This window comes from Pholis gunnellus (assembly GCF_910591455.1).
Source record: "Pholis gunnellus genome assembly, chromosome: 11".
Lineage (NCBI taxonomy): Eukaryota > Metazoa > Chordata > Actinopteri > Perciformes > Pholidae > Pholis > Pholis gunnellus.
In genome coordinates, this window is record NC_136538.1 from 16404000 (window position 1) to 16418300 (window position 14301).

General features: G+C 44.0%; 1 protein-coding gene across 1 annotated transcript in view; it reads left to right on the forward strand.

The window, feature by feature from the left end:
• Positions 1–3689: 3689 nt before the first annotated feature.
• adam12b (ADAM metallopeptidase domain 12b) overlaps positions 3690–14301 on the forward strand; it is a gene marked incomplete at its 5' end in the record, with an annotated part of 64243 nt that continues 53631 nt past the window's right edge. The window contains 2 exons of the mRNA XM_079168977.1: positions 3690–3804; positions 13617–13723. Of these exons, the coding sequence (XP_079025103.1) occupies positions 3690–3804; positions 13617–13723 (222 nt within the window). The remainder of the gene's footprint in view (positions 3805–13616; positions 13724–14301) is intronic.

The following is a 14301-nucleotide window of genomic DNA, read 5'->3' on the forward strand; positions in this document are numbered from 1 at the left end:
GATCTGTTTTTTTTTTCATTACCATTGTTGTTTCTTGTTTTACAGAGACTTCTGGACCAGATCCTGCAAAAATAAATGGGAGACATCAAAAGGCAAACAGGGTTAATACACTGGCCATTCTGGCTCTTCACTTTCCTTCATGTATGCTCGGCCTGTGTTTGCGTATACATTTGATTCTCAATTTCTGTTACCGTGAACATGATGCCGTGTTCATTCAGCATGTATCTGTGCTCATTGCATCCTGACTGCTTTACAATGCAAAGTAATGCAACAATAGAAACAAAACAATTGTATTTGGCAGACATTGTAAACAAGATGTTGCCGTCAACAGAGAGACAGGAACATGTTTAGAGTAGTTTCCTCACCAGTTTTCGATAGGTAACGTAAGACCCATTTGTATATTTCTGTCTATGCCACAATGGCTAAATATGGAGAAATAAGCATTTTGTGGACCAAAATGACACTCTTAAAAGTATTCTATAGATGAACATTTTATATGATGCATATGCTTATAAGTGTTATTTTGGGCAGACATTGACGAAGCTCAACCGTCTCACCTTCCACCGACACACTCCTAATTAAGAAATGGTTTTATGTTTGAAATATTAAAGTGATGAATTTCTAAGTTGTGTTGTGATGAAACACAATACAGATTATTCATAAAATTGTCTTATTTCCTTAATGATTTGATTCCTTATCTATAACATAATTTTCCTCTAATGTATCTCAAAATGAAATAAAAACATTCCGAGGACATTCTGTATCGAAATAGTGTCATTTTCCAGGAAATGTAGTCCCAGTGCTTTGAGCAAAGCACCTTGACTCTGTCATCTGCACAGTACTGCATAGGTGTATGAAGTGGGAGAAGGGTGAACCATGTTTCGTCATTGGCTTCACGTCCGCCTCGAGGCCTCTGGATCCTCCCATCCGGAACACTGGAATTTCAACTAATCAAACTCAGGAGACACGCAACGCCCGTGAAAGGGGGTCTTTGTCCGAGAGCTCCAAACCAGAGATGACATTGTAATAAGAGAGGAGACTTCTGAGCACGGACTGGGACTGCGGTCCACATATAGCCTGGAAAGGTGACTGACATATCTGTGGCATTTAGACAGAGCCTGCTGGGATGCAGAGAGTCCAGGGGAAGGACATGTGCCGCAGGACTCAGACAAACGCCCTGTATAAATGCATACTGTTCTGGCGGACTTTTGGTGAGTGCTCTGGACTAAACACTGACGGTGTTTTATATCCCTAACAAAATGCTCGGTTAAATGGCAAACTTTAGTCCGCTACTGTAGTTCAGTCTCCTCCAGAAACAAAATGATGGACCAGCTGCCAGGTGCTGCAAGGTTCTTGCATCTAGGTGGATTGATTTTAGCCCACAGCGAGGAACAAATGTAGTAAACGTTATTGCTATCCACTGACTTAAATGATGACTGTGTTACCAGCAAGGCAATTTAAAAGAATGATCCGCATGGGCGAAATGCATTCCTGCCGTGTGTGCTGGTTCCAGACGATGAGCACAGACTGACAGGCAGTTGTATACGAGGAGAAGGACTCCTGTCAGTTAGCCTCCCTCTCTGAGGCATCGTGTGTCTGTATGTCACATCGGTATCTCTGCATAATGTGCACTGTGTTCTGTGAGGCCCCTCGCTCCGCTCTGACTGATTCAGATGCCCCGAGGGTAAGAGCGATATGTCTGGCTTAGAACGGAGACCACTAGCCGAGCTTACGCTGCTAATTGTGTACATTGAAGCTGTGACACTCATATGTGTTAAGCCATTAGTCATTTCACTGGCACCCATATTACCCGAACGCCTCTCGCCTCATGGCCATCTCTTTCTAGCAGTGCTGTGTTCCAGGATTGTGAGCTTAACATCCATAGAAAAAGTCTTCCCATTTTAAAATCTGCTATCTTTTCTGAATGCTGGTATGAAATTGGTATCACTAAAGAATCGTAGGGTGAGCAACAGGCAAGAAAAGCAGGGGTGTCATTCAAACACACAGACAAAACAAACAATTCAACAGTTACAAGATAACAACAGAAAATAAGGGTGTAATTTGGGGGGTGTGCATTTTAATAAAATTCCTCAGAGAAAAAAATAAAGATACACAGATACATCAGACACCGGGGTATTATTTTTTCAATCAAAGTAACCGCAGGTAAAGCAGTATATTTGATACTTTTCTTTGCAGTTTGTAGTCTCAGTGGAGATGTGGAGTGAACTGACACACACTAAAAAAAGATTAGACTAAACTAGATTCAGGTAGCCTGCCCTAAACACAGATGGGGACAGGGTGATGACTGTTTGTCAGAGTGTGTTTGTGCGTGTCTGGACACTGAGGTAGAGAAAGAGACGAGGCAATCTCATCCCAGGGGTATTTCAAAATGAGGAATGACTCATCGTTTTGATGGGTTTAGTACATTAAAAATTCACACCGGAATTCAATCATGAAGTGTTCTTAGTTCATCTCATTACAAACCTCAATCATGACAAATGCACAATGCGCAGACAAGCATAGTTTAAACGCACACAGCTTTATTTAAAACATTGGTTCAAGGATTTTGAAAAAATAAACTTTTAGTGGGAAATAAGGGTTCAACAGGTTAAAAGCTTAACATTTGTTTTAATGTCAGCTTGTAATCCCATCAGTGTACATGCATAAATGTCATTCTACACAACTCATCACAGTGCTTCACAGTACATTTTCCAGCAAATTACATTCCAAGCGGTGCCGTAGTCAAAGTAGGTAACCGCCTTGGGAGGTGCCCTTTCCAGAATCCACCATATCTTACAAAGAGTGAGTTTGGGAAGGAATCAATGATCTTAATCTACCATAGACCCTGTAGATCAAAAGCAATACATATATATATATATACATATTTGTATGTATATGTGTATATATATATATCATTTTGTCTGTGGAATCTCTTAAATCTCTCTTAATCTGTGGATATCCCTGCTGCAAAGGAATATTTGGTATATTGCCAGGTGATTTATGTATATACTATATATATATATATACTATATAACTGTATTTCTGTAAATTGATTTTGTATTGAAATATGTTTAAGAGTTCGGAATGTATGTATTATTACACATTGCGATACACTCGTTTTGTCTTCTTTCTGCTCTACACCCTGTCCTGTTGTTTGTCACCGTTATTGTTCAATAAAGTTATTAAAATATGATTCACTTCAACGTGTCTGTCGGGCTTTAGGACCCAGCGGAGCCTGAAGCGCACATGGCGAAGAGTGGCTGCTCCGGCCCTGGAAGGGATGGCAAGTCCGCCTCACTACTCCCAACATCTTCTCCTCCTGCCTCTCCTATCGCTCTTTGTCACACTCCCTATCCACTACCACATTAGCAACACTTAGCTAACGCATGTATTTGTACGTCTTTCCCCCCAGACCGTCGCTCGCCGTCTGGCGTTGGAAGGAAAAGTTTTTGACAGCTTCTTTCTTGGAGTGACAGCCTCTGCCACATCTCGTTTGAGTCTCGGCGGGGAGACTCACCCCCCACCTCCCCCCACCCCCCTTCACTACTACACCTCCTGTGAACTGCTATGACCTGTATCTCCATCCTGTCACCTGTGTGAAGTGCCTGGTCGTGCTGGTTCGTCTGACCGGAACGCTCCCTCCCTCTCCCCCTCCCCGCCCCGGCTTCACCTCACCGAGCCCGGGCATCATGAGGACCTGGAGGCGGCGGAGGAACTTTGCGTTTTTGCTCTTCGCTCTGCGCGTCTGGTGTCTGTCCACGGCGACGGGAAATGCTGACAACACGGTTTACAATATGCGGGAGGGTGAGTTAAAAAAAAAAAAACCACGAGTGTTCAAATTACTGTCATGAGTCATTTGGACCATTTTCATGTGAAGTAAGTGCTGAAGATCCAGATGTTGAGCGTTTGGACTGGATTTCATATTTGTCTTTCATCCGGATGCATGCAGTCTGAACAGCTCTGTGTTAGCAGTAGGGTTACCTTGTTGTAGTTTATAGAAATTCCAATTTGTTAAATGACTAATCTCTCGTTTTTATAGATAAGCTTGATACGCTTATAATACCAATGCTGCACACCAGTTCTTACTGTAATCCTCTTGCAGTGCATTCTACATTTAGAACATGCATGAGGGGAAAAGAGTGTTTTTTTTTTTAGATCTGTCTTTTTGCTTGGGATGGAACAATACAGGGAAGTGTTGGGATGGACAGATGAGTTTAACATCCAGGAGGATGCAGCGTTATCTTTAGGTTGTAAACACAGACCAAACAGGATGTTGTCATTCAGCAGCTAAACCTAATCTGCTGAATGAATAAGACAGTGACAACCCGGGTATTGTGTTGATGGGACAGAGCACGAGCCAGGATACACATGTTTCTCTGTCTCTCTCTCTGTGTGTGTGTGTGTGTGTGTGTGTGTGTGTGTGTGTGTGTGGCTCTGCATGTACCAAGACAAAATGGCAAAGATAGAATCAGAGACATACACCTTTAGAGATTCATCCCCTTGTGAACCACAGCTATAGTCTATGTTTTAGGTTTTAGGTTGGGCTGTGAAAGTGGTTTCTATGGACCTTAAGAAGTTGGCGAGTTGTGATACAGCATGCTCCAATTATTAATACGGTTAAAAAAAAATGACTTAATCTTTATCAGGTGATTACAACATTGCATGTCACAATTAGAGCCTAATAAGCCCTAAAAAAATGTCCACACAGCGGTGGAAATAGAAGTTTGGTTCGCGTCTTAATCATTAAAAAGCATGTAACACAAGTTAATGGACCACGCTTCTTCTGGATGTAGTGCTCAGGCTGCTCATTGGTTATGATTTTGTGCTCACAAACATGAAGGCTGCATCATTAGAGTGAAGCTTCCCTGAAAGAAAATGACCCACGCCGGCAGAGAAGTGGAAAAGATGTAGTTCAGGAGATGTTTCACCACACGCATCGTCTCGGTGTGGGGGTCATTAAAGCTCGCACTCGGAGGGTTAGCTCATGTATGAATGCCGGGGAGTAAAAATAGTGTGAGTAATGAAACAGGCGGTACAAACCACCTCTTTGATGTCAGCAGGATACTGACTTCAGCCTTTCTCTAAAAAGGTTGTTTTTATTTAATGGCCTCCATCCACCTCAGTGTGCTGCAATGTCTTCATCATCCAGGACCAAGCTAGGGAGGTTCTCCTTGCCCATATTTAGCGTGAGTGATGCTAACTGAAACAGACCCCCCCCCCCCCCCCAAAAAAAAAACCCTCAGCCAAACCTGGATCAGAGCCGACTGACATTCAGTCCTCCGTTGCCAGAACACCTCCGAGCGTGCCAACACTCGGATGCAATCGACTACCTGGACAGAGTTCAGAAAGTGTGTTGTGTTAGTTACTGAAGTCAGTGATGCATCAGGTAATAAGAAATGTCTCCGGAGAGTCGTGTTGCGTATGTTTTGGAAAGCACAGGAAAAGTTTACAGGTAGTGTCACTGAGGAAATTCAAATGAAATCCTCATCACAGCATATTAAAAACTCTTCCCCCAGCATAGCATAAAGCACAGAGGAGGGAAAAAAAGGCTATTTATTGAATGTGCTTTACAGCATTTCACTCTGTCATATCGGCCATCTACCACTGCCTAAAGCTTTTTTTTAAAAGGTGTCCGGGACAAAACCAACCTTTCCTTTCAAACATCACAAAGAATGCGTGAACGGATCAAAAGGTTGACTGGCAGCTCCTACAGCGACTCTCAGAACAGTAACACATTTCTTGTTTCAAGATGTTTTTTAAAAAAAACACCTCCCACATAAATGTTGGCTTACTGACCATTCTTTTGATATAATCGACAAAGTTAAAGTCAGGTGATCAGGGGTTGAGTTGGATTTCTGCTCATTAGCTTTCCAAAAAAAAAGCTAAAAAGCTCAAATACAACAAGTCCAATGGGGGCGAGAATCAAGCAGAGTGTGTTTACACATCTTTGATGGATCGCTCCCTCCGTCTCTTTGTCTCTCCTCTGCATATCAACTGCCTTTCTGAGGGTCTGATCTTTTTTGTTCTTCTTCTTCTGGGCAGAGAAAACTCAATAAATAATTAGAGACAGATCCAAATGACCCTGGATTAGATTTGAGGATATCATCAGAATGAATTCTAAAAGATTAGAACGTCTCTGTTGTCTCAACAAACAGGCGGAGAGCGGGAACATACGCTGACCAGAGCGCGCTGAAACAAGTAGAACTTCCCATACTTGGGTCTCTCAGGTGCATCTTTCAGCGCGGTTTCCTGGGACGTAACTCAAACCCGTCCTCCCAAAGTCTGCGGTAGGGTACGCTGACGTATGTCCTGCCATCCCGGTTAAAACAACCCCCCCTTTCTGCTAAAGCCATTTAGGAAACGGCCTCACCTCTAGTCTGTCTTTCAAACCCTCGGGGGTGGCTGTCGCCTGACATTTTTAGGGCAGGCTGGCATTGATTTGTCAGCCACGAGGGAACGACAGACGCGGTTAGAAACGTCTCCCTCCGTTCAGCATCGTTGGTCATTATAGCCATCAGTGTGATTTAGCTTCCTCCTGCTCATCATCTGCTGCTCTGCCCCCCGAGGATGACGGGATCGCCGATACATTTATATAGTAGGTAAGCCGACTCGGGCATGCATGCTGCTGTGTGATAATCTGAGAAACCTAACACGTGCACGTAGAATAATGCTTTGAATTATCCCCGGATCAATGAGCCCAACGACAGAAAATGAGAGTTGTGTCACGAAACTGTGAGGAGAACAGACTGCCAGCTGCAGAGCCCCTGACAGACAGCTGTCAATCACCTTTACCCTCCATCTGCTTCAGCCTTCACGGAGCTGATAGAGACACAGAGATAGGTGTGGAGACAGTCACCTGCCGCTCATCCATTAACAGACCATTTCCTCCTGAAATCAGAAAGAAGAGCCACCGCTTTCGCAACATATTCGTGCACATTGATGTATGTGCTTGAATGCAGCATGAAGGCAGATATCGTATGTACAGGAGACGTACACAGGCAGCCATCACTTCTCCCGTTCAACGTGAATGAGAGGCGAGAGGTGTAAGAGAAGGAATGGCGAGTATTCTTTTGGCTACACAAAAGAGCCGGGTGAACATATGAATTCTTTAGATCAGCGGTTGCTTTGTTTGTTGCTTTTTTCTTTTGACAGAAGCGCCCGCCTTAATTAAGAGATATTTGGTTTTGGACGGAACAAGAAAGTGAAGTGATGCACGATTCTGGTTTGAGACTCGTGCAGTTGCGCCGCGAACTGAACCTATACGTCAATAGTTTGGTAACAGAAAGGTCGTCACACCTCCGTGTCAGTGCAGACGCCGTTGATTGGAGTCCGGCCACGCTCTTAAACCATCAGCCTTTATATTTGGGGAGTTTTGGATGGAGGGAGAGTAGAGGCTGTTTTCAGAGAGAATTATATGAAGTGAACATCTTTTGTAAAAAAAAGACCTTTTGAGGTTGTGCTTTGCTCACAGCAATTTGGGACCTCTTGATCTTTGTGTGTGTGTGTGTGTGTGTGTGTGTGTGAGGCTGTCGCGTGCTATTTGGTCTAATGCAAAGTACATCTGAAGTTAATGGGAATGTTATTAGTTTTGCAGGGTTTTGGTCGTAAACCAGGGGTAATCCATCCCAAAATCACTGGGATCTATATTTGTGGGAGTCCCTTCTCCCCTCACAAATAGCTGCTAGGTGACCCTCAGCATGTGTGACAAGTTTCTGTTAATCCCCCAAAATCTCGCAAGCTGAAGACCCCCATCGCTCCGAGACCTAACGCTCAATCCTGTGCAGGACAAGCCGGGTATTAGCTTCACCGCCGTTGCTCCCACAGGACGGGAACGGGACCCGCAAGCAAATACCAGCGACCCGCCCTGGGAAGTGTCCTCTTACAATTATTTCACCGTGAGCTGCTGACCTTGTTGTTACTCCCTCAGGTCAATAATGGGCTGTCTGTTTGGAGTAGATCGGGGGGTGGGGGGGGGATTAACACCTTCTCAACTTCATCGTTAATTACTCCAGTGTGTCATCACAGGGGGAAGTGAGTGATGAAGGAGTTGATGGAGGGAGGGACTGTTGAAATGAGGCAATGAGGGAACACTCAATTTTCACCTCCTACGATAAGGCTTTGGGCCTCTTTGTTTTTTCTACGTGTGTCTCTGAGCCGCCTTTCTCTCCGTCAACAAGAGGCTCATCACATTGTTTTGCTTTGGACAACACATTTGCTGCTGTACGTGTGTGTGCAAAGAAGACACTGGTGGTAGAGGAGCCAGCGTGCGGGGGGGGGGGGGGGGGACAGTGTTGAGGTCAGCAAAAATCATCAGAGTCATGTCCGTTTATTGTACGATAAGTCGATATAGGAAATATTGTGGCAGGCCAACGATCATCGTTTGTAACCTCGTCAGTAACCCTACTGCTTCAACAAAAGGGTCTAATATTATAAATATATTTAAAGCTATTTTTGATTGGTTGGTTGGTCCACCATTTTAATTCAAATATCTCTAACTGTGAGATGGATAAAATGAAATGTTCCATACGCTGGCGGAATCCCTGATACAGCATTTCTGATTCAGTTTAACGTCTTTATTTCTGACGGTATTAAAAATCATACCTTTGGGATTTCAGAACACCCTGGTAGACCCTAATACTGTCATACTATTTGTTTTATTAATGCGTTAAGCACTATAATGTGATGATTAGTGTATAGTCCATACTGGATTTCATTAATACGTAGCGATTCTTTCGCCCAGGCTGGGAGACATGATTGAGGCAGAAATATATTTGAATGATTTTGCCCCTATACAGTCATCTCTAAATAAATATACTAAACATGCAAAAGCACGTTTATGGCTTTCAGAGTTCGTCTTTGAACATGGCAATTATTAACGCCCGGACATTACAGCTACAGTGTCTTGTTGTCATTTCCATTTTGTTGCGGGAGAACACAAACCAGCAGAGTGTGAGTCATGAAAAAAACATGTCGTTTTCAAAAAGAAGCCTTTTTGCAATGTTTCAATGGATGACTTCTTTTCCTTTTTTTATCAGTTGAAGAGTTTCTTTTCAGCTACCTCGAGCACCAAACATCAATTCATGTGCAGCAAAGTAGCTCTCACTTCAGAGAGCGACAGCTGTACTCATTTTCCAAACAACGCTGTCTACTTCTGCTCGTCCTTTATTAGCCCAGGAACGTCGTATTGATGATGAACTGTGTCAGCAGCAGGGCTTATTTTTTCTTCTTCTTCTCTGTTTATTAAAAAAAGGGATTGATCAGGAGCCTTTTAACAGGAGGAATTGTAAAGTTCTCCCTTTGATGTGCTGGGGAGGAATCAGTGTTTATTATGAAAGGAAAGCCATGCTTTTATTCTAGTGCTGAGTCTCTGTAACAACCTGTAGATGATGTCGATGTCGTTCTACTCCTCTGAATGACTTCCTGCTAATTATATCAATGTCAGGTCAACCTCACTGGTATCGCCGTCTTAATTAAGTTACGTGCCGTTTATACTTCCAGGAACGACTCCATTAAGGTCGTCTCTAGCTGTGTTGTGTTTCAAAGCGGCCTCGTTTCCTTCCTCTTTGTTAGCGGCCCTTTTATTTCCGAGGGCACGACGTAGGTGTAGCATCCTCTGCAGTATTTAGGTCAGTGGTGTTTTCATACAGAATGAGTAATCACATGTTTACAGAAAGCTCTGCTGAAATGCTCGTAGAGCTCCTTTTGTTCCGCTTTGAACGAAAAGATAAAAAACAACAACATTTTACCGTCTTCAATCCTCCGATGTCTTTTGATTTCTTTGAATGTAGAAGTGGAGCGTCTGAGGCAGACGTCCCTCAGATGATGATGATGATGATCGGAGCACTTGAGCGCCGGCTCTTCTGCTACTTCCTTTTGCACTTATTCCCTTCCCTCTCACACTCTTCCTCCACGTGTGAACCGATGTCACGCGCTTGCTTTCAGCTTGGATCAAAAAAAGTGGCCATTTTAGGATCAATATGTGTGATCGATACAGGAGGCACTCCCAAAGATGATTCTGGGATGGAGCCAGACTTCCATCGAATCCAATAGCAGCAGTTGAACTCACCTCTGCCGTGCGACGCATGTCAGCGTTTTGGCCTGAGATGTATTTTTTTTTTAAAGACGTCCGTCCTCGTGTATAATCGTGTATAATCGTCTTCCTTTTCTTTGTTAACCGAGGCTCCTCCAGTGAGTCCCTTTAGGCCAGAACTCCCCTTGTGAGGGCTCTCACAGACGCATCACGGGGGTTTGATTGGAGGGCTTGTTTTTGCAGCATTAGGTCTTTGCCATTTTCAAACCCATAATGAGAGTTATTATCCTCTGAGCCGCTGTTATTAAAGTTCTGAGCTCACAATTAACTGGAAAGTCACATCTCAGTGTTACATTAGAGCTGAAAAAATTAGCTGATTGATCAGTTAATTGTCAGAATACATCTGCATCAGTTTTGATACTAAACATTCCCCTTCTGTCAAAAATGTGTTTCTGCCGTCTTTATTCCTCTATAACAGTAGACTCAATACTTTTGGATTGGTAACCGTTAGTACGACTAAAACACGCTTTTTGAATACCTCAGGAAAATGCGATGAGTATTTTAAACAGTTTTCTTCTTGTATTATAGTTCAACTGATGAATCAATTAGTTAAATTAAAAGTATTATCCCTTAAACAGCTTTTCTTAAGCTGAAGTTGGGAGATTATGTCGGAAAGACGGCAAGTTAGAAAGTATTTGTGTTGCTTTTAAACTGAATTAAAAGTGATTCTTTTATTCCTGTGCTAGATCAATATAAACATGTCGGGGGGGGGGGGGGGGGGGGGGGGGGGGGGGGGCATGAAGTACCCGATATGATGCACATGGTTTGTATGCAGGTGTTGACTGAAGTCCCAGCGTGCGGCTCGCTCTCTTGTACTCTGAATACCTCACGTATAGATCACCACATGTCCTTCACACGCCTGCGGTGACCTTTCATCATATTGTTTATTCTCTTGTTCATCTCCAGAGACGCACTCCGCGTATACATTGCTGATTGAGCAAATACAGGGTGTGAATGAAAAGTAGAGTGTTCTGTTTCCACTATGAACCGAAGGGAATGCAGAAAATGTTCAGACATTATGTATGCATGCATCATTTCTGTCAAAAAGACGGATGCACAAATATGTTTGGAAGTCGTAATACAGCAGGTAACTCACTAAGTGTGCTTAATGAGGCTGATTTGGTCCCACGTCCCGCATCAGCCATCTGATTGTGGCTCAGTTTGTTTATTCTGTTGGCTGTGTCACTTCCCTGCTGGGTAAAGTGGACATCAGCCCCTGTTTGAATTCACATTACTGACCACTTAGTTAGTAATGCAGCTCATGCTCAGGGTAGAATGCTAAATGGCCCTTGTTAGATGATCAAAAAGAAGTTGGCTTTTGAAAGAGATTTAACCGGAGAGTAGGGGAATGATGTTTTGGCTGCCAAACAGAGCTTTTTTTTTATAGATGTTTGACCCGCAGCTGATTTTCCCCTTGTGTCCAATAAGGAGATACAACCGTAGTTGGCTAAAGCAACCAAGACATTCTCCAGAAAACATATGGGATTAACCCAGTTTGAGTTCCCAAAGAGGATGAAGCCCATGAGAATCATGAATCACATCGTGGATGTCACGTTGCTGTTTGAAGGGAATGCTTCTTTTTGGAGAGCTCGTGTTGAGGCCCGCACACAAAAACCTAAAAACAAACCTTTGGCCAACCTTTTCAACTTGTCTTTCAAGCTCTCCTCTTTATTCCTCAAGCTAACTATTCCCACCCTCTTGCCCCGCGAACAAAACAAATGCTGCAACAGCAGTAATGCCTTTTTGAGGGAAAGATTGTCCAAAAAAAGTGCGATTTCTTTCTGTCTCGCCCTCTGCGGCGGCGGGCTGTTCGCCCTGCTTTGCCCTCGGATGTGGTCCGATGGCATGTTGTTCGCAACTACTTTGTGTCCTCTCTGCATCCGTATACACAAAGTCATTTAGTATTTGAGAGATCGGAATGCATTGCGAGTGCACGTCACGCCGGTGGAAGCGTTGAAGTGGTTTATTAACAAGAAGTCTGCTCGACTTTCCCTTTATAGCTCCTTTTTTTATTGGCACTCTAGCCACAGCCCGTGGTCTCGGTCACGGTGTTCCGTCTGTCTAACATGGTTTTCATGCACCACTAAAACCAACAAACTACCAATCGGCACATGTTGGAATACCTCGTTAAATATAGGAGGTCCCCTTTTTATGCCCTTGTTGGCTTATTACGCGCTGAGGATAAATGGAGAGTCTGGGCCTCGCTGAGAACACGGGGCGACCGCGGTCGCAGACTGTTTGAAGTTGAAATGGAGCTGCGGTGGCGGCGCAGGAGCCATCTCTTCATTTTGTCTTCAAAGAAAGGAAACATCAGACTTTTTAAGAGCTTGAAAATGAAGATATTTCCAGCTCGGGAGGAGAGAGAGGGTGAAGGAAATATGTCTCTTAGTATCTCTGCTCGGTGTGCTACTGAACTCTTTTTGTACCCTGCGTGGCGCGACACATGCGATGCAGACAAACGGATGCTTTACATGCGTATCTCGAGGGATTGAGGAACAGGCCTAGACCTTAAAGCGTACAGTAAATATAGTCCCAACACGCTCTCTCAGTCTTTCCTTTGGTGATAGCAGGAGTGTGAAACCTCAAACCGCCTCTTCCCTCCAACACTCCCTGTCTGCTTCATCTCCACACAGCTCCTCTCTGGGTTTGTAACATTTATCGGGCTTCACGGGGAGCCTGCTGGACGTGCTTCAGTACAGACGTGCTCGGCGAGGCCGTGGGAGCGTTAGCGACGGCCTCTGCTGTCTGTGGGAGAACGAGGAGGAGAGCCCAGAGACACACTGAGAGAGCAGAGGGAACTGGGACTGAAGCCACTGAAGCCTCTGATCCCGTTTATTATGTTGCATCCTATGCTACGTATACATCCTATTGTATTTGCCTCCCAAATGAGGGCTACTTAGCATAATCAGCTTCTAACTTTGTTAATTTGACTTCAGTAAGAGTTTAAAAGAGGAGCTAAATGATATGTTAAAGAGAAAAAGTGGAGAGGATGAGGAAACAGACAAAGGCAGCAGACTGCAGTTCCAGTGTCTGACTTTCTGTATAGAGTGAACGAGGAAGAGATAAATAAGAGGTGGAAAGGACAATTTCATATTTTTTTTTAACTCCATTCCTGTGTGGAGATATCGTAAAGTCTGAGTTGCTCATAAACTGTGTGAGAGCATTTATTATTGATGATCTGTCTGTGGCTGTGGTCCTATTGCAAAGGCCATGTGGGGCGGGGGGGGGAGCACATCTCCTCACAGGAACAACCGTCATCTTTTACTCCAGCTCAGCAACACGGTCCTCAGCCCTTATGGTTGTGTCTGAGGCTTCCCCGCCTTTGTTGCGGTGCTTTTTTACTGTCTGAAACATTGTGTGCTTGAATAAAAGATGACATTGAGGAGACGTTTTCACACATATTGTCCCCTTTTGTCTGCGCGCCAGGTGAAATGTTTCACTGTGTAAGCATCTGTAACATTTTTAGTGTGATGTCTAATTTCATAATTCAAGTCTTTAATTCGTTCTGATGTTCTTTTTTTTACAGGAAGTAGTCCAGATGAGGCTAAACAGCGAGGGGAGCGCTACGGGACCACAGTACCTCTGCTGCTGCAGGGCGAGGAACGCAGACCTTTCTCCCAGCTCCCTGCCAGGGTAAATACTCACAAGGCCAGCTAGCATCACTAGCTTATGCTAATGCTGTTGTTTGACACAACCGCAGCATATGACTCTCTTCCCCACGTTGCTTGATTGTCTTCTGTAGAAAGTCCCTTCCTTAGCTCTGTTTATCCTGACGTTTCCTACTTTGTTTGTGGAATACGAGTTCGCCCCGTCGGCAAAACATACCGTGAAATGATTCCTGAAACTAGTCAGCCTTTCAACAGTTAAGCATTGAGAAAGATTTGACAGCGCGAAGCAGCCTTTGAACACCTCGTACATTGTGTCAATTCTGTCCTTTACTATTACATACATGCTGGATTAAAAGATGCACACATGCATATAGTGCAATCAGCCCTCCCTGCACTCTCTAGACTTGTGTTCTCAGGCAGGGAAAACCAATCTGTCCCACCTAGTACAGCTGGAGAAGAAAATAGTTGAAAATTCAGCATCCCCCACCACAACTTGAGGAAACTTTTCCAGAGAAGGGAAATGCGTAGGTGTTAAGAACTCCCTGAGCAATTAAAATTTGTTTTCCCGGTGCAGAGAAGTCACCATCTGAGAGAGCTGTTTTT